Source organism: Vulpes lagopus, chromosome 10 (assembly GCF_018345385.1).
Source record: "Vulpes lagopus strain Blue_001 chromosome 10, ASM1834538v1, whole genome shotgun sequence".
Lineage (NCBI taxonomy): Eukaryota > Metazoa > Chordata > Mammalia > Carnivora > Canidae > Vulpes > Vulpes lagopus.
In genome coordinates this window covers 106711172-106738034 of record NC_054833.1, presented here as the reverse complement: position 1 = coordinate 106738034, position 26863 = coordinate 106711172, and the positions used below count along the sequence as shown (strand labels likewise).

General features: G+C 43.3%; 1 protein-coding gene across 3 annotated transcripts in view; it reads left to right on the top strand.

The window, feature by feature from the left end:
• WWP2 (WW domain containing E3 ubiquitin protein ligase 2) overlaps positions 1–26863 on the top strand; it is a 143062-nt gene that overhangs the window by 60684 nt on the left and 55515 nt on the right. For all 3 annotated transcript variants that reach the window (XM_041770956.1, XM_041770958.1, XM_041770957.1), the window contains 2 exons: positions 4189–4326; positions 6160–6256. In XM_041770956.1, the coding sequence (XP_041626890.1) occupies positions 4189–4326; positions 6160–6256 (235 nt within the window). The remainder of the gene's footprint in view (positions 1–4188; positions 4327–6159; positions 6257–26863) is intronic.

Sequence of the window (26863 nt, the reverse complement as noted above, 5' to 3'; positions counted from 1 at the left end):
AGCCTTGCCATTTAAAAAAAGCCATTTTCCTACTTTTCATTATGAAATTTTCGAACATATAAGAGAATGGAAAGAGTAATACAGTGAGCACCCAAATGCCCTCCACCTACACCCAACACTTGTTACCATTTTGTTGCATTTGTTTTATCTGTATGTGTGAGCTTGTGGGCATGTACATCTTTTCCTGACCCATTTGAAGGTAAATTGCAGATATTGTGACATTTCCTTCCTAAAAATTTCAGCCTTTTCTCCTATAAAACCATTGAGAATAATTGTAGATATCATCATAATCTTTTTGCATCTCCCAAGTATAAGAACATTCATATGTAAAACCATAGGTTCTTATTGAACCTAAGAAAATTAACAGTCATTTCAGACATTTACTATCCAATCTGGATGTAAAATTTCTCCACTTGCCCCAAGGGTATATTTTTTAAAGATTTTTAAAATTTATTTTAGAGAGAAAGAGAAAGATGGAGAGGGACAGAAGAAGAGAGTGAGAGAGTCTTAAGCAAACTCTGTGCAGAGCATGGAACCCAACACTGGGCTCGATCTCTTGACCTTGAGATCACAACCCAAGCTGAAACCAAGGGTCGAATGCTCAGCCAACTGTGCCACCCAAGAGTGTTTTTTCAAACTAATGTTTAGTAAAATACTGCATGGCATTTGGTGGTTATATTTCTTCAAATCTAGAGGAGTCTCCTTTTGCCCTGCTTTTTTAAGAAAAGAAATCTATTTCATGACATTGTCTTTTTGAAGAGTCCAGGACAGTTACTGTATAGATATCCCATATTCTGGATTTGTCTGATTGCTTTCTCATGGTACCAATTGAATTTGTTTCTCTGTCCCCTTGTTTCACATAAATTGGGAAGGAGATTTAGCAGCTTACTTGGATTCAGGCTAAATGCTTTTAGCCAAAAGGTCTTTAAGAGTGATGTTGTGTATTTCATGCTGCATCACACCAAGAAGTGTGTCAGATTGTCTTGCTCTTAGGAATGCTTCATTTGATCACTTGGTTATGATGGTGATGGCCAGAGGTCTCTCTGACTCTTTTTTTAGTAAATAGAACAATGGAGGAATTACAGTCTCAAAAGTTTTATTTAAAGAGGAAAGATGTTCCTCCTTGCTGGCTTTTTTTGAAGGAACAGTGTATCTTAAGGCATTGCAAGGTAACTCCTGAGCCAATAGGTATGACTACAATAATGACTCTATTGGACATGATTAATGGGTAGAGAGAAGAGCGAAGTTTGAACCTTGAGATGAGACCATGTAGAGAAAAATCTAAGTTATGCCTGTGGCTTCTGTCAGAGAACCATGGCAGTGTGACTCTCAAGAGTTTGAAATTAGCAGCAAAAGGCCTGGGGCTCCCCTATCTTCCCCTCGAACATTATCCTCCCTCCAGAAAGGAGGGAAAGCCATGCTTACACTCCATTTGTAAAATAATAGTCTTTGAGACACTGAGAATGGAATCAAGGAACCTTTCAGGAATGTTCACCTCAGCACATTTCTGAGTCCAGAAGGCAGAGGGTCTTTAGGAAATGTCCTAGAAACAAGATGAGAAGACAATTTGTCCTTGGGATAGTTAGGTAGCCCACCTTAGAAGACTTTTTGGAGTTTGTTGCTGCAACCCAGGAAAGGCTCCAGTAGGTTAAGAGAAGTGCAACCTTGCAATGAACAAGTTAGTGCAAGAGAAATCAGGACTCTTCAGCTTAAAAACAGGAAAGTCAACAGGGAGACTGTCGACTGATAATAAAAATGACAGGTTATTAGGAGCCCACTGGGTGCTGCTTCATTCTTTACAAGCGCCCCCTGAAAAATATGCTCTTACTGCTCCTTTTTTCCAGTTGGGGAGACTGAGGCTCATGCTAAGTAATTTGCGTAATGCTGTAGCTACCAGGTAGTAGAACTGACATTTGAACCCAGTCTTCCTGGGTGGCACCCATCCTGAACCTCTGTGCTGTACTACCTGCTGGAGACTATGCCCTGGATCTCAACATAATGCAGGAGGGAGACACCCCTTGACTTTCCTTTTAATAATAATAAATATTTATTATCTCCTGGTTTCAGTGGGTCAGGATTTCTGAGTGGCTTAGCTGAGAAATCCGGCCTGGGATCTCTCATGAGGTTGTCGTCCATACAGTGGCTGGACCACAGTCTTCTGAAGGCTAGACTGGGGCTAGAGGCTCTCCTTCCTAGGTGCCTTATTTGCATGGCTGGCAAGAGGTGCTGGCTGTGTCAGAAGGCCTCAGTTCTTTCCTGACTGCTAGACTTTTGAAGGAACTCATTTTCAGATTACAAGCATTATTTTATAGAAATATTTGAAGCTTACCAAGCCCTTGAGTGAAACTGGCTGAAAATAGCAACAGACTCAGAAGGATTTGGAGAGATCCGTTACAGGCAAGGGAAAATGAGGGAAGGTAGGGATGCTTAGGAGAACTTGAGCACCTAAAGGATGACTGGTTTCCACATTATTGTAGTAGATCCTTGAACTGATCCAGACTTTTCCTAAGTTCTTAAAGGATGGTGTCTGGATCTTAAATTTGGAGCAGGCTTTTTCAGTTGGGGGAGGTTGTTTCTAGAAGGTACTTAAAGAGAGACTTATTTATACATACGCTGCCTTGTTCTAGAAAACCAGTGAGGTAGTTTATAATAATACAGTAGCAGCTAAGAGATAGAATAAAGCGGTGGTTTAATGGGTGGTGGGTGGGGAGGGAGGTTGGAATATGTGGTGCTCTCCTAGCCTGGCTTTGTAAGATGTGGGAAGGCACGGAACAACTGCATGCCTTGTGGAAATCCTCATAAATGCTGCTCTCTCTTGGTCATTGCTGAGTGACCCTGAACTGCAGGTTTTAGCTCCTGAGCAGTAACCGGGTGGAAGCTGTTCCCTGTGGCCAGGCTTGGTGGTGGGGGCGTTGGGGGCATGTGCGCAACAGTTTCCAGCCCATGGAGGGTTTAGGGCTTCTGCCTCGTGTCAGTTTGTTTTATTTTTCTGCTGTGGTTTCCTGACTCTTCTTGATCGCCCACAGGACTGACTGCTGGTGCTCCAGGGGCCGGGTGACTCCGAGGTGCCTTCTCACCTCTGTCCCAGAGCCATTTGTCGACCACTTGATCTCCTTTGGGACTCACCCAGGGCCCTGTGACTATCGTGGGCTGACTTACCTTTACTGAACTGTTATCGCTTAAAACTTTCCCCTTATTTCAAAGCAAAACATCTTCAGAAGTGAAAATTGAGAACAATATTTTTTAATATGGTGAATCTGAGAAGAAGCCCCTGTAATCCTTCATCTAGAGATGACTCCTGATGACATTTCCTCAGGTTCTCCTGACCTGTTTCTCTTCTTTTTGCTACCATTCTTTATATGGACAGGGGGTTTGCTGCTTTTAACTGCTTCCGTGTGCCATCGATATTTCTGGGCCTGTCTTTTCTTTTCTTTTCTTTTCTTTTCTTTTCTTTTCTTTTCTTTTCTTTTCTTTTCTTTCTTTTCTTTTCTTTTCTTTTCTTTTCTTTTCTTTTCTTTTCTTTTCTTTTCTTCTTTCTTTTCTTTTCTTTCCTTTCCTTTCCTTTCCTTTCCTTTCCTTTTCTTTTCTTTTCTTTTCTTTTCTTTTCTTTTCTTTTCTTTTCTTTTCTTTTCTTTTCTTTTCTTTTCTCTTTTCTTTTCCCTTTCCTTTCCTTTCCTTTCCTTTCCTTTCCTTTCCTTTCCTTTCCTTTCCAAGATTTTATTTACTTATTCATGAGAGACACACAGAGAGGCAGAGACACAGGCAGAGGGAGAAGCAGGCTCCATGCAGGGAGCCCGATGTGGGATGCGATCCTGGAATCAGGCCCTGAGCCAAAGGCAGATGCTCAACTGCTGAGCCACCCAGGTGTCCCTATCTCTGGGCATTTTCACAGTCTTGCAAGTATAAGCAAACAAATCAGTCATGTAGAAATTGTGTAGCTAACCTAAAGATATAAAATGTTTAGAAAAACAAGAGTACAGCCTTTCCCACCAGTCTGACACAGCAATGATGACAATTTTGACCTGCTCTTTCCCATTCTTTCTTTCCATGCCACAAGACAGATTTGAAGCTGTAGAAAAATGTTGCCAGGGATGCCAGAGTAGGTTAAATGAGGGCTTCTAATTTACAGAATCTGAACTTGGGGTGCATTTGCTTTAGTCCATTGCTGTTGCTTTTCGTGTTCAACAGTGGAGAACACGCAGCTGACCCTGAACCTGCAGACGGAGAACAAAGGCGGTGTTGTCTCAGGCGGTGAGCTGACAATTTTCCTGGACGGGCCAACTGTTGATCTGGGAAGCGTGCCTAATGGCAGCGCCGTGACAGACGGTGAGTGCCGCCCTGCTCCCCAGGGCTGTGCTGGGACCGGGTGGGGCAGGACTGGGTGGGGGTAAGAGGAGGTGCTCAGGGCTTGGTTCTCTACCAGGTACCTGGGTTTGGGTACCACTCAGCCGGTCCTGGCCCATCGCTAGCCCTGATTCCTCTTAGCCATCTTAGCATGATCAAAACTGTGACAGGATTTCTTAAGGACAACCTTCTGATAAAGGACCAAAATAAATGTCGAGTCTTCCTAAGTGTGTTGTTTGCTTTGAGGGCAGAGAAAACATCTTTTCATCCCACATGGACTCAGGAAAATAAAATGTCTTTATTAGATGTTACTTGGGCCCATGTTTCTTCCCAATATAGTTAAACTTCCTGGGGAACTTGAGGGTGTTTTTTAGAAGACGGCATTGGTTGGGAAAGGGGACCATGTGTCTTAGAGATTCACACTAGCAAAATACAGGCAGAAGCAGGGAAATTGGAGTATCTCCCGCTCTGTCCTGAATGAGGGCAGTTTGTTTCTTTTGATCTAGTTTGAAATTAGTCACCTTTGGATCTAGCAGGAAATTATTTCATGAAGTCTGAGGTCTGAGATGGGTTGGGTTTCTCCATAATTTTTCTCGTTAAATATGATGTAACTGTGGCAATTTCCAGGCCCCAAACAGGCTTTCTGTAGCTTCAGAGGAGTGAAATTTGAATTGTAATTTAAGGGCATTTGGGTAGAATCTCAGTGATTGGATGGGCCTTGACTTGAGACTCCTCCCTGGTGGATGGATCTTCGGGTACTTTTAGTGCGTGGAGGAAACCTGCGTTATCCACTCATTCTGCACGTATATCCATAATTGAGCACCTGGTATGTACTAGATCTTGGACCAGGTGCTAGCCAGATGGCAGGGGCAAAATTCATATGGTCTCTTCTCCTGGGAGCCGATGATTTACTTGGTTGGGGACAGGGATGATAGACGTGAAACAAGTAAATGCAGAAATAATTATGTAATTGTAATCCTGAGAAAAGCTATGAAGGACAAGTATTTGGTGATATGAGATTCTCACCTTTAGGGGGATCTCACTTAAACTGGGGGCCAGGGAAGGTTTCTTGGAGGAAGCTGAGACCCACTGGAGCTGAAGGGTTTAGACAGGCCAAGATGTAGGTGTGGGGATGGGGTAGCCGAGCAGGAGGTAGATGGCTGCCCTGGGCGAAGGCCCTGAGGTGGGAGTGGGCTTGGCCTGCAGAAGAAACAGAAGGGGCTGGGGTGGCTGAACTGGGGACAGCAGGCAGGAGAGTGGTGGCAGGTGAGGCTATGAGGGCAGGTTGGCTCAGACCATCATAGCCTTGAGGGCCTTGATGAGGATTTTGGACCTTATCCTCAGAAGCAGAAAGCTGTTGGGGGGTTCTTAGCAGAAGAGTGTCATGATTTGATTTGAATTGAATCTGCCTTGGCTTTTTAAAAAGTTTCTTGGTTGCAGTATGGACAGATGCCCCAATTCCTTGCCCCCACTTTGCATGGTCAGCATCTGTTCCGCGTCTCATGTGGCGTGGCTGAAGTTGATTTAACACACCAGGCAAGTTGCTTATAAGTGCCTTCGACGTTCTTGAAGGTCTTGGAGAAGAGGAGCTGTTTCCCAGGTTTGAGCAGGCGCCTGTGTTCTGGGGCCCCACTCGAATCTCCTCTGGCTCTCCCTATTTTTATTCACACTGGAGGCTGCAGCTGCCTAACTGCCAGTGTCCCATGTGGCGGGTGACTTGGACACATGGAGTGACCTTTGCTTCCGAGCCACGTCTCAAACAAGGATTGAATTCTCAATGTTTCTGTCTTTTCTTGTGATGGATCCCCTGTTTAGGAGCCCAGCCACCTTCGAGAGAATCCAGCGGGACATCTGTTGCTCCAGAGAACCGGCACCAGCCCCCCAGCACAAACTGCTTTGGTGGGAGATCTCGGTAAGACCCACCCCGCCCCCACCCATCCCCCTTGTGGATGAGGAGGAGCAAAGAAGGTGCTCAGAGCTATTGAAAACATGTTGGGAGGTGGCAAGGAACAATTTATGTTAGAAACTGTTGGAAATTTCCAGAGGGCTTATAACTGACTCACTACGTTAGGGAGGTCCAGAGGGGAGTACAGAATTCAGGATTCTCAGAAGGTGCAGGGGTTCCTTGTCAGCAGTTGGGACTGGCTAAGCTGGTTATTTGGATAAGAAGGATTGTCAAACAGAACTTGCCTGGTGTTTGATGTTTCAGGGGCAGCAACCACAGTGAGCCATTTAGGATATGCATAGAAATGTTTAAGCAGTGGTTCTTTTTTTTTTTTTTTTTTTTTAAGATTTTATTTATTTTTTCATGAGAGACACACAGAGAGAGAAGCAGAGACACAGGGATAGGGAGAAGCAGGCTCCCCATGCAGGAAGCCCCATGTGGGACTCGATCCTGGGACCCCAGGATCACGCTGTGGGCCAAAGGCAGGTGCTAAACCACTGAGCCCCCCAGGCATCCCATGCAGTGGTTCTTTGCATGTAAGATTTTTCTGTCTGTGCTTTTCTATTTCTGGGGGTGATCCATAATTCCCTTGGAGTATCGATTGAGACCTCCTGCCCTTGGAGTCTGAGTTATATTTTACTTATTTTACCTATCAGGAATGACTTAATTTTATTTATCGACATACCCATCTAACACCTGTGTTAACGGCGCCAACTCATTTCCACCTCACCTGAATTCCCAGGCAGGAGAATAGGTTTATTTGTATTAAAGAGATGGGGAGGAGGGAGTTGGGGACTTTTAAAAAATTATTTTTTAAATTATTAATCACAGGGCACAAAATCTCCAGACATTAAAATTATAGGGGAAAGAGTCATATGAGTATAGTTTGTAAACCGTTATTATCTGTAGAGAGTAGGTGAAAAAAAAACTAGTAAAAATCTTCCCAAACAGGGGTCCTTTGTGGCTCAGTTGGTTAAGCATCTGCTTTTGGCTCAGGTGCCTGGGGTGGTGCCCCATGTCAGGCTCTCTGCTCCCTGGGGAGCCTGCTTTTCCCTCTCCCTCTGCCTACTGCTCCCTCATGCTTGTGCTCTCTCTCTCTCTCTCTGTCAAATAAATAAAATCTTAAAAAAAAATCTTCCCGAACGAGCCCCAGGAAGTGGAAATAATGCTTTGAGAAACACAGTAAGATTTCAGCCAATACCCGCTGCATCTTGAAACATCCCTTTAACGACAGCTGTCAGCTTCTCTGAATTTGGTGGTTTTGAGAGTTTGTAAGGTTTCAGTGCCAGGCAGATATCAGGAGCAAGAGAGGGTTGCGTGTTTGGATCTTTTGTGTGTAGCATCAGTAGAAGCCAAGGTGCCATTTGCCTGTTCTCTTTTCTCCAAGCTTCTGTAGCAGTGCTGCCTCACACCCTGAAGACCATTCACTCTTTTCCTTAATTCGCTAGATGAGTTCTAAGTTAGGGCAGTCAAGTCCCACAGAGTGAAGACCGATGATATAATTGGCAAATTTTGTGTCAACGGAGGCATGAGGGGCACCCAGAGCTAGAGAAAACAGAATCTCTTTGGTGGTGAGTAGCTGGTGGAGAAGAAGAACACCTCAGTATTTCACTCTGAGAATGATGCCTTCTTTGCTTTGGCACTAGCAGCTGCCATCTTGGTCTTTTAGCTGACTTGGAAAGTTTGTGTCATATGCAACTGATGTCACTTATTTAGGGGCTGGAAGGCAGAGTCTAGCTCTTAATAACTTTGGAATTAAGTTCTTGACCTATTTATCTCTCTCTGAAGTTCTCTGGTTAATAGATCTTGAAATTCACATGTCCCAGTAGCCCTTCCTTGTTGTTTGTGTTAAGGATTGCTATCTTATAAAGCAGCAGCCAGACTTCAAGAGAAAATTGGGTCTGGGGCATGTGGGTGGCTCAGCAATTTGGCGTCACCTTCGGCCCAGGGCATGATCCTGGAGACCTGGGATTGAGTCCCACATGGGCTCCCTGCATGGGGCCTGCTTCTCCCTCTGCCTGTGTCTCTGCCTCTCTCTCTCTCTGCCTCTCTCTCTGTGTGTGTCTCTCATGAATAAATAAATAAAATCTTACCAAAAAAAAAAAAAAGAAAGAAAATTGAGTGCATCTTTGCTCATACCCATGGTAGACATCTGCTGCTACTTAACTGTTGGTGGGCAGAGTGCCTTCCAGTTACTTTGAGCGGTGTGAGAGTCCTCCCTGGTCTGCCTAGCTCCTGTAGCACTTTCCACGCATGGCCTCTGAACTTTCACAGGCCTCTGCCACCTAAGTGTTTATTCTGTGTTCCCATGGAGCCTGCTGCCCTTCAGTAGCACTTTTGAAAGGGTCACCCGAAGACGATGTCTTCTGTGTCCCTGAGAACTCCTTTTCCCCATTGCTGCTGCACTTGAGAAGATCAGTGTGCACAGGCAGGTGGTAGCAGAGTAGTTGTCTGGATAAGAGTACGGGGCTTTAAAAACCAAAAATGTAGATTGAATCCTGGCCTGTCATTTATAGGCTGTGTCATGTCAGCCAAGTCACTAACTCTCAGCACCTCAGTTTTTTTCAGAAGCAAAATGGGAATATCACCTGTGTCACAAAGTCATTGTCGGAATTAACTGAGCTGAGCTCTGTCAGTCTGAGGGCCGTGTGTGCTGGGAGTGCTCGGGGATAGTGGCAGTGGGTTCCTTTGCTCTAGAGAGTCTCCATCATACCTCCTTCCTCACCTGCGGACCTGGAAGTGTGGCATGGCTGATGCTTCTGCATCAAGGACTGTAATTAGCAGGGTGATGAATCAAGCCTTTAGGATTCAAGGACAATCCTCTGCTGTCCTAGGTTTCCTGGGATAGAGAGGATGGGCTTCCTCCTGCTGCCTCCTAGACTAAATATTTAGCTTTTGCTGTCTGATGGGTAGGTTTTTCTTGGACTGGGGTGCTACTCACCATGATCAAAGATGCTTTGAGATGTCCACAAAGGTGAAGACTGTGGGAGCATCTGGGTGGCTCATTGGTTGAGCATCTGCCTTCGGCTCAGGTCATAATCCTGGGGTATGGAGATCGAGTCCTGCATCAGGCTCTCTGTGAGAAGCCTGCTTCTCCCTCTGTTTCTACCTCTTTCTCTATGTCTCTCATGAATAAATAAATAAAATCTATTTTTTTAAAGGTGAAGATAGAGATGTCAAACAGCCTTTTCCTCTCCTTTCCCCTGCTTTATTAAGCTATCAAAGTGGAACCATGTAAGGGTTTTATTTAGGGGTTCATCTACCCAAGGTCATCCAGTAAAGGGACCATTTGCTTGCAGAATAAGACCTCCACGCTCTATTTTTCAGTGGGATCTTACCCACTCTTTAAGAATAATTGGGTGAAACATCCCTAGGTATTTTATCATGTGGCATAAATTGATTCGTAGATACACCGTATTAGTATGCAGTCATGGGTCTGGTTGAGTAAAACAAATATAAATTGTTGTATAGTCTTACAATGAAATACCATCCCATAGTAAAAAAATGAGTGAAAGATCATTGCATCCATGTGGTGGAATCTCAGAGATAGAATGTTGAACAATAGAAACAGGTCACAGGAAAAAAAATACAGTATGATGTCATTTATATAAAGTTAAAACCGAGAACAGTGGTTTTAGGTTAGGTTTAGGTTGGAGAGACTGTTGTTTGCTATTGAGGCAGATGTTAGAATTTAGGATTTCTTTGGGCTCTGTAACCACCACTGATTTCTCTTCTGCCCAGTTTATCTCTGTAACAGTAGCCAGGGATTCTAAGTCAGTGCTCCACACTGGCTCCTAGGTTGTGCTCCTGTCACTTCGAAATCTCAGCCTTGAGAATTTAGTTTGGGAGTTAGGGGAATGGGTTCCAGATGAAAGGCGGTCACTGCCAGACAATGTGTCCAAAACTGGTCTTGGTGGCCTGAGAGGGCTGACCTAACACAATTTGGCATTTGATTGGCGCGGGGGGGGGGGGGGCAATTACGTGGCATACCCAGGATTCTGTGAGTGTGCCATCCTGCCCTGTGTCCTCAGCCAATGTTCCTTATTCCAGCGCAGCAGTGGAGAGTGCCTGGTGCATTATGGAGCCCCCTGGGAGGGTGTGTGCTAGTTGGCATGGGGAGTACTTACCACACCCTTTAATAATCCCCCAGCGTTTATTTTATTTTGCTGGAATGAGGGCTGGCTTTGGGAACTGTGCCTGAGTCAATTCAGGTTTTAAAGATCTGATATGTGCCTGGGACTGTGCACACATTGCACATGGCTTGCCAGAAGCATGGTCTTGACTTTGCATGGCGAGTTCCCAGGCTTCGTGGTACAGGAGACCTGTATGCAACAGGCAAAAATATGAGTGTTATGGGACGTTCAGAGAGAGATCTGCGTGTGGAGGGAAAGACCCAGGGGAAAGTGGAGGGGGACTTGGCAGAGAGACTGTTGTCCCTTGTCCAAGGGTTCAGTACAGTATCTCAGGGACTGACTAGTTGACAGAGCCAACAGTGAACGAGAGAAGCCACCAGTGGGGCATCCGAGGTGGGAAAGGACCCAGCAGACGGATCCGCCCTGGTACTGGCAGCTGTCTTCAGAGTTACTGCTGGGTTAGAAATGGGTGTGAAATTCGAGACTGGAGAGTAGAAAGTCGGGATGTTTGAGTCCCTCTGTACTTTGCTGATGCTCTATCACCTGTGAATTTTTTTCCCTCCCTGGTGATTCTAATGAAATCGGGGCATTAAGGGTGAAATCAGCTTGCCCCTGAAACCCACAGGGCTGTCTCCTCCAAGCACAGCCTGGGATTCCTTCTGACTTGACTAACTCGCTGCTCAGTCAAGAATCTCGGTAGATTTTCCACAGTTATATAGGGACATAGGGAGACAAAAATGCATTGAATTTTTTCATTAACAGATCTGAAGCCTGAAAAATCTTATTGAAGAAGCTGTAAGGAGCTAAAGCAGTTAATTTTCCTTTGTTGTGTGTGTACATCTTTGTTTTGTGTGAGAGTGTATGTGGCTGTGCACAGATATATGTGCCTCTGTGTGTTTGGTGTGCAGGGAGGGAGGCCTGCACTTTGCCCACGTCCATTGTCAGCTACGAGTACTGGCCAGCGCTGATCAGACCCTGCATTTTAACATGTTCCCCTGTGCTTCTTTCACATGTAAAAGTTTCAGAACCTCTTATGATAGAGTTTTCATCCACCCTCCTTTCCTCTTTCCTTTTTGTCCTGCTTTGATGAAAACATGAAATTTATTGATTCCCTTGCCTTGGCATTAATGACCTCTGAAGATTTAAAAGAGTTATCGTCTCGGGGACTTACAAAGCCCCAAGGTCTCTGGTGAGCTCTAAATAGCTCATCAGCTGTGTCTGAGACAGCCTAGCCCAGAAAGGAAAGAAAAATAAACTCAGCCGGGCGTGAGCCTGCTGGGAACACTGCTGGGAGCCCTGGGAGGGCCAGGAGGGTTTGGGAAGCAAAGCTAATGGGGACAGAGGGACGGACAGGAGGGGAGTTGAGCCTTTGGGCCCTGGGCCATTTTCTCAGTCATTGTTGGCTGCTGCTACCTCTCCTTCAGTTGAGATGACTAAAGGCTACTTGACTTGAAACTGTAGTTATTTAGAGATGTCACCTTGTCGCCATGAAATGCAACTGAACACCTTTACGGTTTTCATTCAGGCTCAACAGCTTTTACTTCACATCTGGGTATAGCCTAAGGATTTCTGAGGAAGCGAAAGGAGTAAGAAGAGAAATAAGTAATTCATTTATTCTTTTAGGAATAACTAAGACACGATCCCTGCTTACAAGGGATTCTTTTCTGGGTGGTTGGTTTATATGGAAGAGGATTGAGGCTGTAGACAGGGGACTCACTGTGTTGTTAAAGGAAGGCATCAGAAAGTAATCATGGAGGTTTATTACACATTCATTTATACGTTAACTTACTCATTTTGCATCAATTAAAATTCTGCACTATACGTTATTACACACTTATCTATCCAGGTCTGTGTATTTCATAGGTAGTTATTGTGCTTAGACATCCAAGATTATCAATTGCAAACACAAATTAGAACTAATGACAAATTTCGGTAAGGTGGGCAGACAAGATAAACAAAATCAGTGCTTTTTTTTTTTTTTAAACACACCAGCACAGGAGAACAGCATACTAGCATAATCAGTTAGAAAACATAATGAAAAACATAGTATTCTTGGCTGCAGTAAAAACAAATTTATAAGAACTACCTGAAGAATACTGAAAAGATGTGTAAAAGACCTGAGTAAATAGACTATGTTCTTGGATAGGTGTTTATAAAGTCCATTTCTTCCAAATTAATTAACAAATTAAGTATAATTCCAATAAAATTTGCAAAATATTAAAAAAAAAAAAGCAGTTCTTCTCTGTGAGCCTAGAAAAGTGTGGTGTGTGCCAGAGAAAGCTGGTTGTGAACTTTTCATGAACTAGGAGAAGGTTAAGACAGATATCTGCAATTGAAAGCAATTTTCTTTCCACAGACAAGAACGCCAGATTCTGAGGTAGGCTATGGTAACCAAGAGATAGAAAGCCCTGATCCCCATGATCACGGACTGGCATCTAATAGGAGTCGGACACAAAAGTGATGGTGTAGTGCGGGAGACCCTGTGGTGGTGGTGAGTTCACTTGCAAGATCGTGGGAAGTGTACCTGAATTCACCTGGGGAATTTGGGGAAGACCTCCCACGTGTGAACTGTACTTTGGAAGGAGATTGCAGACCAGTGGCATCAGGGTAAGGGAAGTCCCTCCAGGAAGAGAGTACAGTGTGGGCAAAGGCAAGACAGAGTAAAGAGAACCTAGCATATTTGAGGAAATATTAGTCATTTGCTAATGTCGAAATGTAAGATATTTGGGGTGATGGTTCTAGCAAACTCTGGTTCACAGGCCAAATCCAGGATGCCACCTGTTTGTTTGTTTGTTTGTTTTTTAAGAGCAGTGTTTAGGGTGACTGCAAAATTAAGCAGAAGCTACAGAGATTTTCCACAAACCTCTGTGCCCACGTGCACACAGTCTCCCCTACTATCAGCATCACGTACTAGCACAGCACATGTGTTAAACAGTTGATGAACCTACGTTGGTTGATGCATCCTTATCCCCTAGAGTCCATAGTTTGCATTACAGTTCACTCTCAGTGTCATTCATTCTAAGGGTTTTGATGAATTTATTTATTTTTTTTGTTTTGATCAATTTATAGTGACACTTATCCACCATTATAGTGCGTGTAGCTTAGTTTCATTGCCCTAAAAATCCTCTGTGCTCTACCTGTTTATCCTTCCCTCCCCCTTAGCTCCCACAACCACTGATTCCTTTATAGTCTCCAAAACAACTGCCTTTTCTAGAATGTCCTGTAATTGGAATTGTAAAGTATGTAGCTCAGCTTCTCTTCCTTCACTTAGTAATATGCAATTAGGCCTCCTCCATGTCTGTTGATGGCATGAGAGCTCATTTCTCTTTAGCACTGAGTAATATTCCATTGGGCGTTCCACAGTTTATTCATCCATTCACCTGCTGAAGGACAGGTTTGATTCCTACCACATTTTGACAGCCATGAAGAAGGCTGCTGTAAACATCTGTGTGCAGGGTTTTTTGTGGACATGTTTTCAACTCCTTCAGGTAAATACCAAAGAGTGTGCTTGCTGGAGCATATGGTAAGAATATGTTTAGTTTTGTAAGAAACTGCCAGGCTGTCTTCTAAAGTGGCTGTGCCATTTTGCGCTCCCACCAGCAATGAATGAGAGCTCCTGTTTTTTCATATTCTCAATAGCATGTGATGTTGTCAGCGTTCTAGATTTTGGCCATTCTAATAGCCTTTTTTTTTTTTGAAATGAGAGTGAAGATGTGGACAAAGCAACCACAGTCAACTCTCTAGCTCTTTTTTTTTTTTTTTTAAAGATTTTTAAATTTATTTACTCATGAGAGATGAGAGAGAGAGAGAGAGGCAGAGAGAGAGAGAGAGAGAGAGAGAGAGTCAGAGACACAGGCAGAGGGAGAAGCAGGCTCCATGCAGGGAGCCCGACGTGGGACTCGATCCCGGGTCTCCAGGATCAGGCCCTGGGCTGAAGGCGGCGCTAAACTGCTAAGCCACCCGGGCTGCCCTCTAATAGCTTTGTAGTAGTATCTCATTGCTGTTTTAATTTGTGTTTTCCTGATGACATATGATGTGGAACATCTTTTTTTTAAATTCTTTTTTCAGTTTTTATTTAAATTCTAGTTAGTTAACATATACAGTAAAATAGGTTTCACTTGTAGAATTTACTGATTCATTAGTTACATACAACACCCAGAGCTGATCACAACAAGTTCCCTCCTTAATGTCCATCAACCCTCAGTTTATTCTTTTTTTTTTTAAGATTAATTTATTTATTCATGAGAGAGAGAGAGAGAGAGGGAGGGAAGGAGGGAGGGAGGGAGGGAAAGAGGGAGGGGCAGAGACACAGGCAGGGAGAAGCAGGCTCCATGCAGGGAGCTCGATGTGGGACTCAATCCTGGGACTCCAGGGACTCAATCCTGGGACTCCAGGGTCATGCTGAGCCAAGGCAGACACTCAACTGCTGAGCCACCTAGGCATCCCAGCTGTTTTATTTCTTAAATTTCACATGAGTGAAATCATATGGTATTTGTTTTTCTCTGCTTTATTTTGCTTAGCATAATATACTCTGTCTCCATCTGTGTCATTACACGTGGCTAGATTTCATTCTGTTTGATGGCCGAGTAATATTCCATTATAAATATATACATGTTTGTATCTTTATACATATTTATGGTTATGTACACCCCCCCATATCTTCTTTGTCCATTAATTAGTCTATAGACATTTGGACTCTCTTCGTAGGTTTCCAATAATTAGTCTATGGACATTTGGACTCTCTCCGTAGATTTGGTTATTGTTGGTAATGTTGCTATAAACATCGGGGTGCATATGCCTCTTTAAATCTGTGTTTTTGTATCCTTTGGGTAAATACCTAGTAGTACAATTGCTGGGTTGTAAGGTAGTTCTATTTGTAACTTTTGGAGGAAACTCCATACTGTTCTCCAGAGTGGCTACACCAGTTGTATTCCCACCAAGAGTGCAAAAGCGTTCCCCTTTCATGGAGTATCTTTTCATAGGCTTGTCACCTGTGTATCTTCTTTGGTGAGATGCCTGTTCAGGTCTTTGGCTTATTTTTCACTTGGGTGGTTTCTTTTCCAATTATTGAGTTTTAAGAGTTCTTCATATATTTTGGATAACAGTTCTTTATCAGCTGTGTCTTTTGCAAGTATTTTCTTCTTTTGCAAGTCTGTGGCTTGTCTTAATTCTCTTGACCACCTGTTTTTTTAAAATAATATTTTATTTGAATACAGCTATGCTTATATATTTACATATTGTCTGTGGCTGCTTTTATGCTACAGTGGCAGAGGTAAGTAGTTGTGACAGACATTGGATGGTCTACAAAGCCTGAAAATAAAGGGCTCTTTGGCCCTTTGTAGACAGTTTGTTGATCCCTGCTAGGGGAGATGGTAAGAAGGCAAGACCAGTTCATAAAGGGTCATTATGCTTTACTGTGAAGTTTAGATTTTATTCTTTGGAAGTAGCAAACCACTGAGTTTTGAGCCACTCTAGGTATTTTGAGCAGAAAGGGATTTAATTTGAGGAATAGGGTGTTTACTGAAGTCGTTACATGGGCTGGAGGGAAGTGTGACCTTCCTCATCCTTAGTTTCAAGGTCCCAGCTTTGCATCTGTAATCCAGATGTCAGGAAACTGCTATTGCCCCTGTAGCTGCCTCACACACAGGAAGCTGGTGTCTAAGCAGTGAAGAATGGAGTCCACCAGAGCCCCTGCCAGCCATCAGCACCACAAGAGGAACCGTCTCTGCTTTCTTTCTGCTTTCCACATCTCCTGCAAGAGCTTCTCATTGGTATAATCTGCATCACTTCCAGAACTTAGCTGCAAGGGAATCTGAGAGTCTTCTAGCCCCTGAGTGAGTGGAGAGAAAGGGAGAGACATGTGGAACAGAACACGGCAGGAATGTCTGCCACAGTGGAGGTTGAGATAAGAACCACGGACCGAAAGTATGATGGTTGTAGGAACTGGCCTTGAGCAGTGGCAGAGTGGAGAGAAGTTAAGAGAAATACCTAGAAATACCTAGGAGGTGTAATCATTGAGCAGGACTGATGAAATAGTGAAGGATGAGTGAGAATAGAGAGGGCTCAGCATTTTGTGATGTAATTCATGGAAATAAGAAATGCAGGAGGGGAGGAGCTTATGAGGCTGTTATTTTAAAATGGCATCCTTTGTAATAGATGGGATTGGCGTGAGCAGCCCATGTGGCTGTGGGGCAGTCACACTGTGAAAGTATATCCACAGGGAGAGGAATGAAAACCAAACTTTAAGAGATACAGGGCAAAACAAAATGTATTTGTGACATTGAATGATGGGGCCATTATAAGGGTCACCACAATGAGGGCACAGTGGTGATGTTTCTACTTTAATCATATCTGTATCTGGATTCTGGGATTTCTCAGTTCTAGAAAATTGTAGTTGAAAGGGAAAGGACTTACAGAGACACAAATAAAAAGAGTATGGGTCTTGGAGAAATCACTTTTTAGTTATGGGAGCTTCGGCAGCTTGAGCCTGTGGTGATTAAAGAGCAGAAGAGAACTGATGGCAGATGCTTTGGACAGATGGGGATAGCAGGGAAAGGGGTTGCTTATGCCAGCTTGTGGCGTAGTGTGGTGTGATGAGGTTAGGGTTTTCCTTTCGGATTCTATTGGCACTCGACGCTTTATGAAAGCTCCGGGTTCTGTGGAGGTGGAGATTTGGGGTTTAGTTTGGTGACTGTCTGTACAATGGTGCACTCAGTAGTCTTGATAGAATGACTCCTTTCAAACACTGAAACAATTGTACATGTAAGTTTTGTATTAGATGAAAATAGTTCCAGAACTGAAGTACAGAATTTATATAGCATTATGCTTCATGTATCACAGTGTTCTGAAGTTATTATGTACCCTTAACTTTTTAAAAATATAGTGAAGATATTGGTCTCAATGTTCTTTGGGCTTCCCTTCTTATTTCCCCTTGTGTATTAGTTCACTTCATTCTGGCATCTGGTTCTCTCATCCTGCCAAGATTATAGCCACAAAGGCCCACCTGACCTATCTGCAGGTTTAGCCTTGCAGATTAGTTCTTTCTGGAAACATCCTGTGCCTTGGCTTCTCTAATGCAGAATCCCAGTGTTCCTCTTTTTTCTGGCTTTATTGATCTTTATTATTTAAAAAATAAATCTGACCCATGCAACTATACATATGACTGTATTATTTAACAAGATGCAGAAATAAATAAGGCAGTCAGGAGAGGCATTATTAAGGAGATGACCTTTCAGCAAGGATTTGAGGATGAGGGCTGGCCATGAGGATATCTGGGAGGAAGAACATTTGGGCCAGAGGAATGGCTTCTGCCAAGGCCTTTAGAGTTGGAGGAAGGGTAGGGAAGCTAGTTGGACTGGTGTGGAGGGAGTGGTGGGAAAATAGGAGATGAGGGCAGCAATAGGTGGGGCTGGATTGTGTCCATGAACTTAAGCTTTATGCATTGCAAGATTATTTTATTGGATCCATGCTATTAATTTGAAATATGGTTTATGTGCAAATTGAACTTTATATCCTTATCTCACAATCCTCTTTTTTTAGTGCTTTTTCTCTGAAAATTGATTTGGTCTGAACGATGACAAGGAACAACCTACAACAATGTAGATGACACTCAAAAGCATTATGCTAAGTGCAAGAAGCCAGACACAAAAGGCTACATTGTGTATGAATCCATTTATATAACATTCTGGAAGAGGCAAAATTATAGGGATAGAAATCCAATCAGCAGTTTCTAGGAATCGATGGGGTGGGTGGTGGGATTAACTTTAAAAGGGCACCAGAAATGTTTGGGGGTGATAGAAATGCTCTGTGTCTTGATTGTGGTGGTTGTTACATGATTGTATACATTTGTTACAACTTGTTAGACTGTACCCTTAAAAAGGGTAAATTTTACTCTATGTAAATTATACCTTATTTGTAAAAATCATTTTAAAAAGTCTGTTGGTTTGACATTAGCATAGCTATCCCGGCTTCCTTTTGTTTGGTATTTGCTTGGCATATTTTCCTCCCACCCATTTAGTTTCAACTTTTTTGCTCCTTGTATTTTGGGTAGGGTTGCTTGCAGTGTCATTTAACTGAATTTTTATTTTTATATTTTTCATTTTCTTTAAAGATTTTTATTTATTCATAAGAGATAGACACAGAGAGAAGCAGAGACACAGGCAGAGGGATAAGCAGGTCCATGCAGGAAGCCCAATGTGGGACTCAATCCCAGGACCCCAGGATCATGCCCTGGGCTGAAGGCAGGCGCTCAACCACTGAGCCACCCAGACATCCCAAGAGTCAGACACTTAGCTGACTGAGCTACCCAGGCACCCCATAGGGTTTGTTCTTTTTTTTTTTTTTTTTTAAGATTTTATTGATTTATTCATGAGAGATATATAGAGAGAGGCAGAGATACAGGTAAGGGAGAAGCAGGCTCCATGCAGGGAGCCTGATGTGGGACTCGATCCCAGGACCCCAGGATCACGCCCTGAGCCAAAGGCAGACGTCCAACCGCTGAGCCACCCAGGGATCCCTTAACTAAATTTTTAAAACACCAGCATGATAGCATCTGTTTTGAAACTGCCACAGGCCATTTATGTGTCATTGATTCTTGATATCCTAGGAGTTGTTTTCACCATCCTCTTGACTTTTCAGTTTCTGTCAGTCCTGCCTTCTTTGTTTTGTTTCGTATTTATAGGCTGACTTTGCACTTTAAGCCTGTGTTTGCTGTGCCTTTTCTTGGTCTTGATGAATTGAAGTCATCTTAGACTCGCTGATTATTTGACAATGGACTGTGAAATTCTGCATCCAGCGGTGTAAAGAGAATGGGAACTTATTCACTTGCTCCCTGTCTGCAGATTTTGTTTGACTTTACTTTTTAGCGCATCTAATGTGTTGGTTTTTTTTTTTTTTAATGTGTTGAGTTTACTTTGTGTAGATAAATAGCGTTTGAAAGTATAGCATTTTAGTGGCAAAATGACACAAAATTAAAAAGATGAGATTAGTGAAAACCTAGGGTGGGATGTAGTGCAAATAATTACTTTATGAAGGAGAAGGAGAAAGTAAGACCAGATTTGTTTGTTGTTTTTGTTCTTTTTTTCTTTTTTCAAATTTTTACCTTTAAAAAGGTTTAAAAATGTTTTAAATCCTATTACTCAGTTTTGCTTTACGCTTAGAAAAGAATGAACTGCAGGCTATTGAGGAGTAACTTCTTCCATCTACTTCTTTTTGGAAGGGGAGAGGGTGCAGGGGGAGTGGCGCCAGATTTGCAGCCAAATACCATGTTAAAGGCATCTGTGCATTATTTATCTTTCTGTCCTTAGCGGAGCCTAGAATAGTGCCTTGCTGCACGTAGCAGCAGCTCAATAAATATTTGTTGAGTTGAAAGAGTCTTGTGTTCTTGGTCCTTATTTGCCAAAACTTCGGGGTGGGTCTTGCTACTAGTTTACATTCCTTGGCGCCACGACTCCTGAGAAGTGATGATTTCAGGGGCCCAGGGTGTAGGGGAGACTTTTTATCAGGACTGCCTTGTGCTTTCCAAGGCTGAGCCTAACCGCCAAGAGCATGGTGGGTTCCCACTGCCCGCTCAGTCTCTCCTGTTCTGTCTGTTTTTTCTTCATGACTGATATTCCCATATTGGGCCCTTTGCGTGGAGTTTTCTTTTCAAATCCTTGCAACTTTTAAGGTTGACATTGCAATCAGACATAAGTTGACACATAAATATGTCTTTTTTGGGGAAAAGAATATATAAAGTCCCTGTACCTGAATTCTACTGGAAGAGAATGATACTTACCCATTAAGAACAGTACTACCTCACTTATATACAGTTGAAATTCCCAAGTGATTGTTGAATCTTAGACGTGTGTCTCATAAAGGACTTCGCACCACAGAAATGCAGTTGCTGTGAGATGAGCCCTGACCACATAGAGCTGTACCACACCTGCTGCATAAGACCTTCTGAACTCAAATAGGGCAATCAGAATTGGGGCAAGGCTTGGAAATTGACAGTTATTTGTATTGAGAGGCTGTATCAGTTTTCTACTGCTGTGTAATAAATCACCACAAATTTAGGGCTTAAAATGATCATGTTTTTTTAGCTCGCAGTTCTGTTGCAGCACAGTGTTGCCTGGTTGGCTCGTCTACTCAGAGTCCCACAAGGCCAAAATCAAGGTGTTAGCCAAGCTGCATTTAATCTGGAAAGTCTAAGGAAGGCTTTGCTTCAAAGCTCATCCTGTGGTTGGTAGACTTTAGTTAGTTGCTGGTGTAGTTACTCACTGTTAACTGGGGCCTCTCTCAGGTCTGTAAGGCCACCTGCATTCCTTCTCATGTAGGGGCCCCCTTGAGCTTTGGGTCTCTCTGATTTTCTTTTTTGCTCTCTACTTCTGACACCTGCTAGAGAAAGCATAGTGCTTTTAGATTGTGCAGTTAGATCAGGCTGCTTGTATGAACTCCCATTTCTTAAGGTCACCTGTGCTGTATAACATAATCAAAGGTGTGATCTTTTGTCTAATTCACTGGTTTTAGGCATTAAGGTGGGGTATCTTTGGGAGGAGGGGTCATTTTAGAAACTCCATCTGCCGCAGAAGGTGTCTCTCTAGAGTCTCACGTCTTGTCACTCGCCTACTCTTTACCTGTTAAGAGTGTGCTTGAAAATTACAGCAAGAACAAACAAAAACCCACACCAAATAAAACTTGGTTGGATTTGGAGATTGTCTCACAATTTTAGTATATGTGTGTGGGCATGAGTCTAGTGAAATGATTTTTATGTCTAGACCCTGATATTAGAGAATGTTTTCACATGATGCTTGGAGCTGGTCTTTCGGGAAGGCGGTAGCTCTGATGCTTCTCAATTACCTCTTAGACTCTGGATTCCATCCCCGGGCATAGATTCCATTCTCTAAAGGGATGGCGGGAGATGAGGAGGTGATGAGTGACTGGACTGCAAAGAATATAGGCGGTACTAGATATTACAGGCCCAAGAGTGCTTTTGAACTCGACAGCCTGCTGCTTTTATTCATTCAGCAAAAAAGTTTATATGCCTTCTTGTGGGGCCAGGCACGTGCTGGGTGCTGGTTATGCAAAGAGTCCCAAAAGAGACATGGTACCTGCCCTCATGGACCTTATTGAAGATAGACATCAAACAAATAAACACGCAAATACATAATTGCAAGTAGAAGTGCCACAAAGGGAAAAATTAGAATGCTTTGTGAGAGAATGCAAAGGAATTTACTATAGCCTGGGAGAGGAGGCATATAGATCAGGATTTGGATTGGGCATCCAGAAAAGCGTATGCCAAGCGAATAGATCAGCAAAGGCTGTGGATTATGACCAGGAGCACTTCAGGGAGGTACTCTGAGGACTGTCCAAGGAACATACTATACTCTTTTTGGAGCTGGATTTCTGCCTTTGTGACTTGTCGGGTCAGAACACAGAAATAACTGCCGAATGTACTACTGACCCCAGTACCTCAGGGTCCCCTATAGTCCTTGTTGGTCTGAGGCTGTAGTGCAAGGGATGCTCGAACAAGAGATGATTTCAGGAGGAAGAAGGTGGAGACGCCCTTCTGGCTTAACCTGTTCAAGGTGGGGCTCTGCCTCCCTTTCAGGGTCTGCCCATACAGCTTCCGCCTGTGTCGGGGGAAGCTGGAGGCCCACAGTGCCTACCACAGGAGCATCTTGTGCCCTTGTGCCATCTCAGGCCATGGGACATATCAGGTATCCACTGCTGCAGCAGCTGGGTAGAATGACAAGTGAATTAATACTTCCCCTGAACTTCAACTCCCTTTCATGTGTGGGAAGGTGTTTGTGCATTCTTTTCTAGTATTCTCGACCTACAACATGGGATCAGGTTAGATGAATCAAAATGTAGTGTATGTTCGGTAAACTGAGTCTTGTAGTCTCCCAAAGCTGCCGCTGTTGAGAGGATTGCTCTGTACTCCAGGTTGGGCAAACGTAAATCAGTTGTCTTTCCGAAATGCAGAATGGACTTGGCAGCAGTTTTATTTTTACCTTTCCTGTCATTTCTGAGGCTGGCAACCTAGAGGTAGGGTGTGGAATGGAGCTATAAATTACCCTTGGAATGACTAGAATGGTCCCATTTTTAACTCTTAATTGCACCTTTCCTTTTCACCTCTCTTTTTTATCCCTCCCTTATTTTTTTGTTTCCCCTGAATCCACATTTGAATGGAGAGGAAGAATTGAGGGTGTAGGTGGGAGCAGGTTTGCTTATCGATTCCTTTCTGAATGATGGAAACTGTTTCTTTTCCCATCACCAATTCCCAATCCCCCCCCCCCCCCCGGCTTTTTTTCTTTCAGTGCTTCTATTTTAAGTGCCTGTTTTTTTGCTGGTTCTGTCTTACTGGAAACTGGCCCAGCCTCACTCAGTTTTGTTTCCATGCTGCTATTAAAAGACAATGCCCAGTAAGAGGCCTTGGAGGAGGGGCAGGACAGCCACCCTCTTGGGTCAAGTCATCAGGCAAATATCAGTTTCCTGAATTGGAATGTGTGAAAGGTTATAAGTATATTAGGTGATTTTAATCTCTGTGTCAGTTATTGATTTGTTTTTGTAAATGGAGGAAAACTCACTGTTAGTTGTTATACCTGAAACTTCTCATGTGCTGAGCTCAAATACTAAGGGGCCTGAATCTGAGGTCCGAGAATCTCCCTTTTGTATCCCAGGCCTCTTTTTACCAGGATAGAAAGTTATGCCCCGCACCCAGTGTCCAGTCAGCTAGAAATTCTCGACATTGGGGAGAAGTGTGTTCCTGGCCTTTGAAGAATCCTCTCATTTATTAATACCAGAGTGTTTGGAGAGTCTTGAATATCACCTCAAGTACATTCTTATCAAGATTCTTGTTTTCTGTGTTTTTTTTTTTCGAGCATCTTCCCACAAGTTACTTGTCTTTTAAAACTTTCTCACTTTTATTTTTTCTCATGTGATGAACTGCTTTTGCAGTGTCTGAAATATACAAATTGATTTTTAAAAATTAGTAATTTTTGTACAGTAAAATTCATCCTTTGCCATGTATAGTTCTGTGGGTCTTGACACAATAGCATGCAGTCCGGTAACTACTGCCATACTCAGAAGATACACACAGTTTTATCTCCCTGAAAATTTCCTTTGTGCCTCTTTGTAGGCACCCTCTCCTTCTACCTCCAGCCCCTGGTGAACACTGATCTGTTTTCTTTCCATACATTTGCCTTGCTTTTTCCTCAATTTTATAAAACTGGAATGAAACACTATAGTTTCAGGTCTTTATGGTCAGCGTAGTGCATTTGAGATGAATCTGTGTTGTTGCATGTATTAGTTTGTTTGCTTTTATTTGCTGAATATTATTCCCTTGTATGGATGTACCATAGTCTGTCCATTCGTTCACTAGTTGAAGGACTTTGGGTTGTTTACAGTTTTGGAAATTATGAACAAAGTCACTATAAACATTTGCCTACAGGTTATGGAAACACGTGTTTTCCTTTCTTTTGGGTGAAAAACCTAGGAGTAGGATTGCTGATTTGTATGCTAAGTGCATATTTAACTTTATGAGAAACTGCCAAACCGTTTTCATTTCTTTTCTTTTTCTAACTGCTTTCTAAAGTGGCTGTACCACGTTGCAGTCCCTCCAGCAGTGTTGTAGAGTTTCAGGTGCTTTGTGTCCATCCTCCTCAGTACTCCCTGCCTTTGCTTCTTTTGTCTGTTTTTACTGTGTCCATTCTAACAGGCATGTGATAGTATGCCATTGTGATTTTTAAAAAATATTTTATTTATTCTTGAGAGACACAGAGAGGCAGAGACTGGGAGAGGGAGAAGCAGACTCCCTATGGGGAACCCCATGTGGGACTCCATCCCAGGACCCTGGGGTCACGACCTGAGCCAAAGGCCAACACTTAACCACTGAGCCACCCAGGTGCCCCCTGTCATTGTGATTTTAATTCATATTTCTCTACTGACTAATGAGGTTGAACCCCTTTCCTGTGCTTATTTGCCATTTCTGGATCGTCTCTGGTGAAATGTTTGTTAAAATCTTTTGATTACTTTTTATATTGATTTGTTGTTACTGAGTTTTGAGAGTTCTTTATATTTTCTGTATCTCAGTTCTTTATCAGATATCTTATTTTGCAAATATTTTCCCCCAGTCTCTGGATTGCCTTTTTGTTTTCTTGACAGTGTCTTTGGAAGAGCAAGAATTTTGAATTTTGATGAAGCTACCAACTGCTTTTAAAAATCAATTTCCACATGAAGAATATGATAGACTTTTTAATCTCAAATTCTGAGCCACTATCAAATTTTGAATTCCACTTTTAATTTGGCAAAAAATTTTTTGTTCTGGCTTGTGAGCCATTGGTTTTTTGGACGTTCATTTTATTTTCACTTATGTTACCAATGCTAGGGCTAGCCTCTTTTTTAACCAAAGAAACAGAGTTTTGTTTACTGCACATGAATTATTGCATATGTGATGATGGCCAACAAAGCTGCGCTGGAGAGACGGTGCCAGGTTGTCAGCAGGCTCACTCATTGGTCAAGTGGCTCTCACATGTTGGCATTGTAGAGTGTGGTGCAGGTTTGTGTCTGAGCAAGATTACAGATCACTGCATTTCCATGAAGATGTAAACTTCTGGAGGTCAGGGACTCTTTCTGTTTTTGTTTTTTAACGTTTACTACTTTTTAAAAGGGTATGATAAAGGATATGAATTAGCAGCCAGATGGAAGAGATACATAAGGTGAGGTATGGGGAAAAGGTGGAGTGCTCCTGTGCCCTCTCTAGGCATGGTACTCTACCTACATCTCCATGTGTTTACCAACCTGGAAGCGCCAGGGACCCTTTCTGTTTTGTTGCTAGCCCTGAAACAGGACCTAGTGATTAGAAAATGATCGAATGCTATTCAGTGGCTTTCGTGAAGTGTGACAGAAGATGTCCCAAAGCAACCAAGCTGTCAGAGTACAGCTGAGGACTGAGGCCACCTCTGTGAATGGCAAAGCTTGAATGCTAAGGGACAGCCCAGAGCCCTGACTGGGGGATTTCACATGCAGCAGATCTGCTTCTGGGAGTGTGGAGAGAGAATTCCAGGGCCCTGGCCTTGACTGGATTTCTTATGGAGGCCTCAGGTTCTGAGAGAGGAACTTAAGTAAAGATGATCACCCCAGCATTCTGAGAGGGGCATGCTGTAAGGAGAGCTGAATCTCTGTAACTAGATAACTTGAATCCGTTGTGGAATTTTGCTGTTCCATCTTCTTCTCACTGCCCCAGGGGCAACATAATCCACCCATGCTCCCACCGCCACTGCCCATCCCCACCCTCAACATGGTGGCGGGATCAGGCCAAAGTTGAAGTCACTGGCAGAGCCGAAGCCAGGCTGTCTGTGGTGGAGCCCAGCTCATCTCCACCCCATCGTCTCGCTTTTTGTCTTGATACTATTTTGGATTTTGGTGTGTGGTTTCAGCATTTGGGCCAGCTTTTAATCACGACACAATCCCATCTTGTAAGGGTTGAGTGAGTCCTCCAAGAGGGGAAACTGGTGAAGACAAGATTTTCCTCAACTGTTGAGGCCTTCTCTTCTTTCTGAGTGTCTTATTTTAAAGGTAATTCAAGGTGAAAAAAGGTGGAAAGTCCCGATTTAGGGTAAGGGAAGAATCTGGGGTGTGTGTGTGTGTGTGTGTGTGTGTGTGTGTGTGTGTGTGTGTGTGTTGGGGGGAGGGTGGAGGTGGCCGTGGGCTGTGGCCAGGGAGGCAGCAATTCATGCCAAGTGGTCCCAGCTGCCCCTGGTTTACAGGCTAATCCCAGCCCTGCTGCAGCCCATCATTCAGGGCAAGCTGCTATCATTAGTGGTTAAACATTTCTGAAAGTATTCTCTCTCAACTCTGCCCACATGCCCTTTCGGGGAAGGGAGGGAGGAGCCAGGAGAGTTAATGGGGCCCACCCTGTTGTCAAGTCCAGCTGCTCTTCGGAGGATAAGGAGCCTTCGACTGGAAGTGATCATGGGCTTGTTGGGGAGTGTGTGTGTGTGTGTGTGTGTGTGTGTGTGTGTACACCAGTGTCGCCTTTTCTATGCTGCCCACACAGCCTGCTGCTTCTTGAGTGATACAGCCCTCGGCTGTGGGTTGTGTGTACCAAATCAGAGAGGCTTCTTTGTCCTTTTAAGGGTATTTTTGGCTGAAATAAACCTTTTATTAACCAATTTTATCTCTGTCAAGCTCTCGGCCCTCAACACGTACACACACATTCACTAGTGTTTGAGGACTGTCTTTCCCTTTGGAACTAATCTGGACTCATTCTGCTTTTGATGAGGAGTTGTGGTAAAATGCTCAATACTAACATTTCTTCCCATGAAGTGGGGACTTTGAAATATTTTTCTTGACTGAGGTGTGGTTGACAGCTTTTGATTTATGAAATTAGCTCAGGGAAAAATAAGATGGAAAAAGAGAGTCCAAATTAAATCTGTATTTCCATAGCTCACTTGTGCCCTCT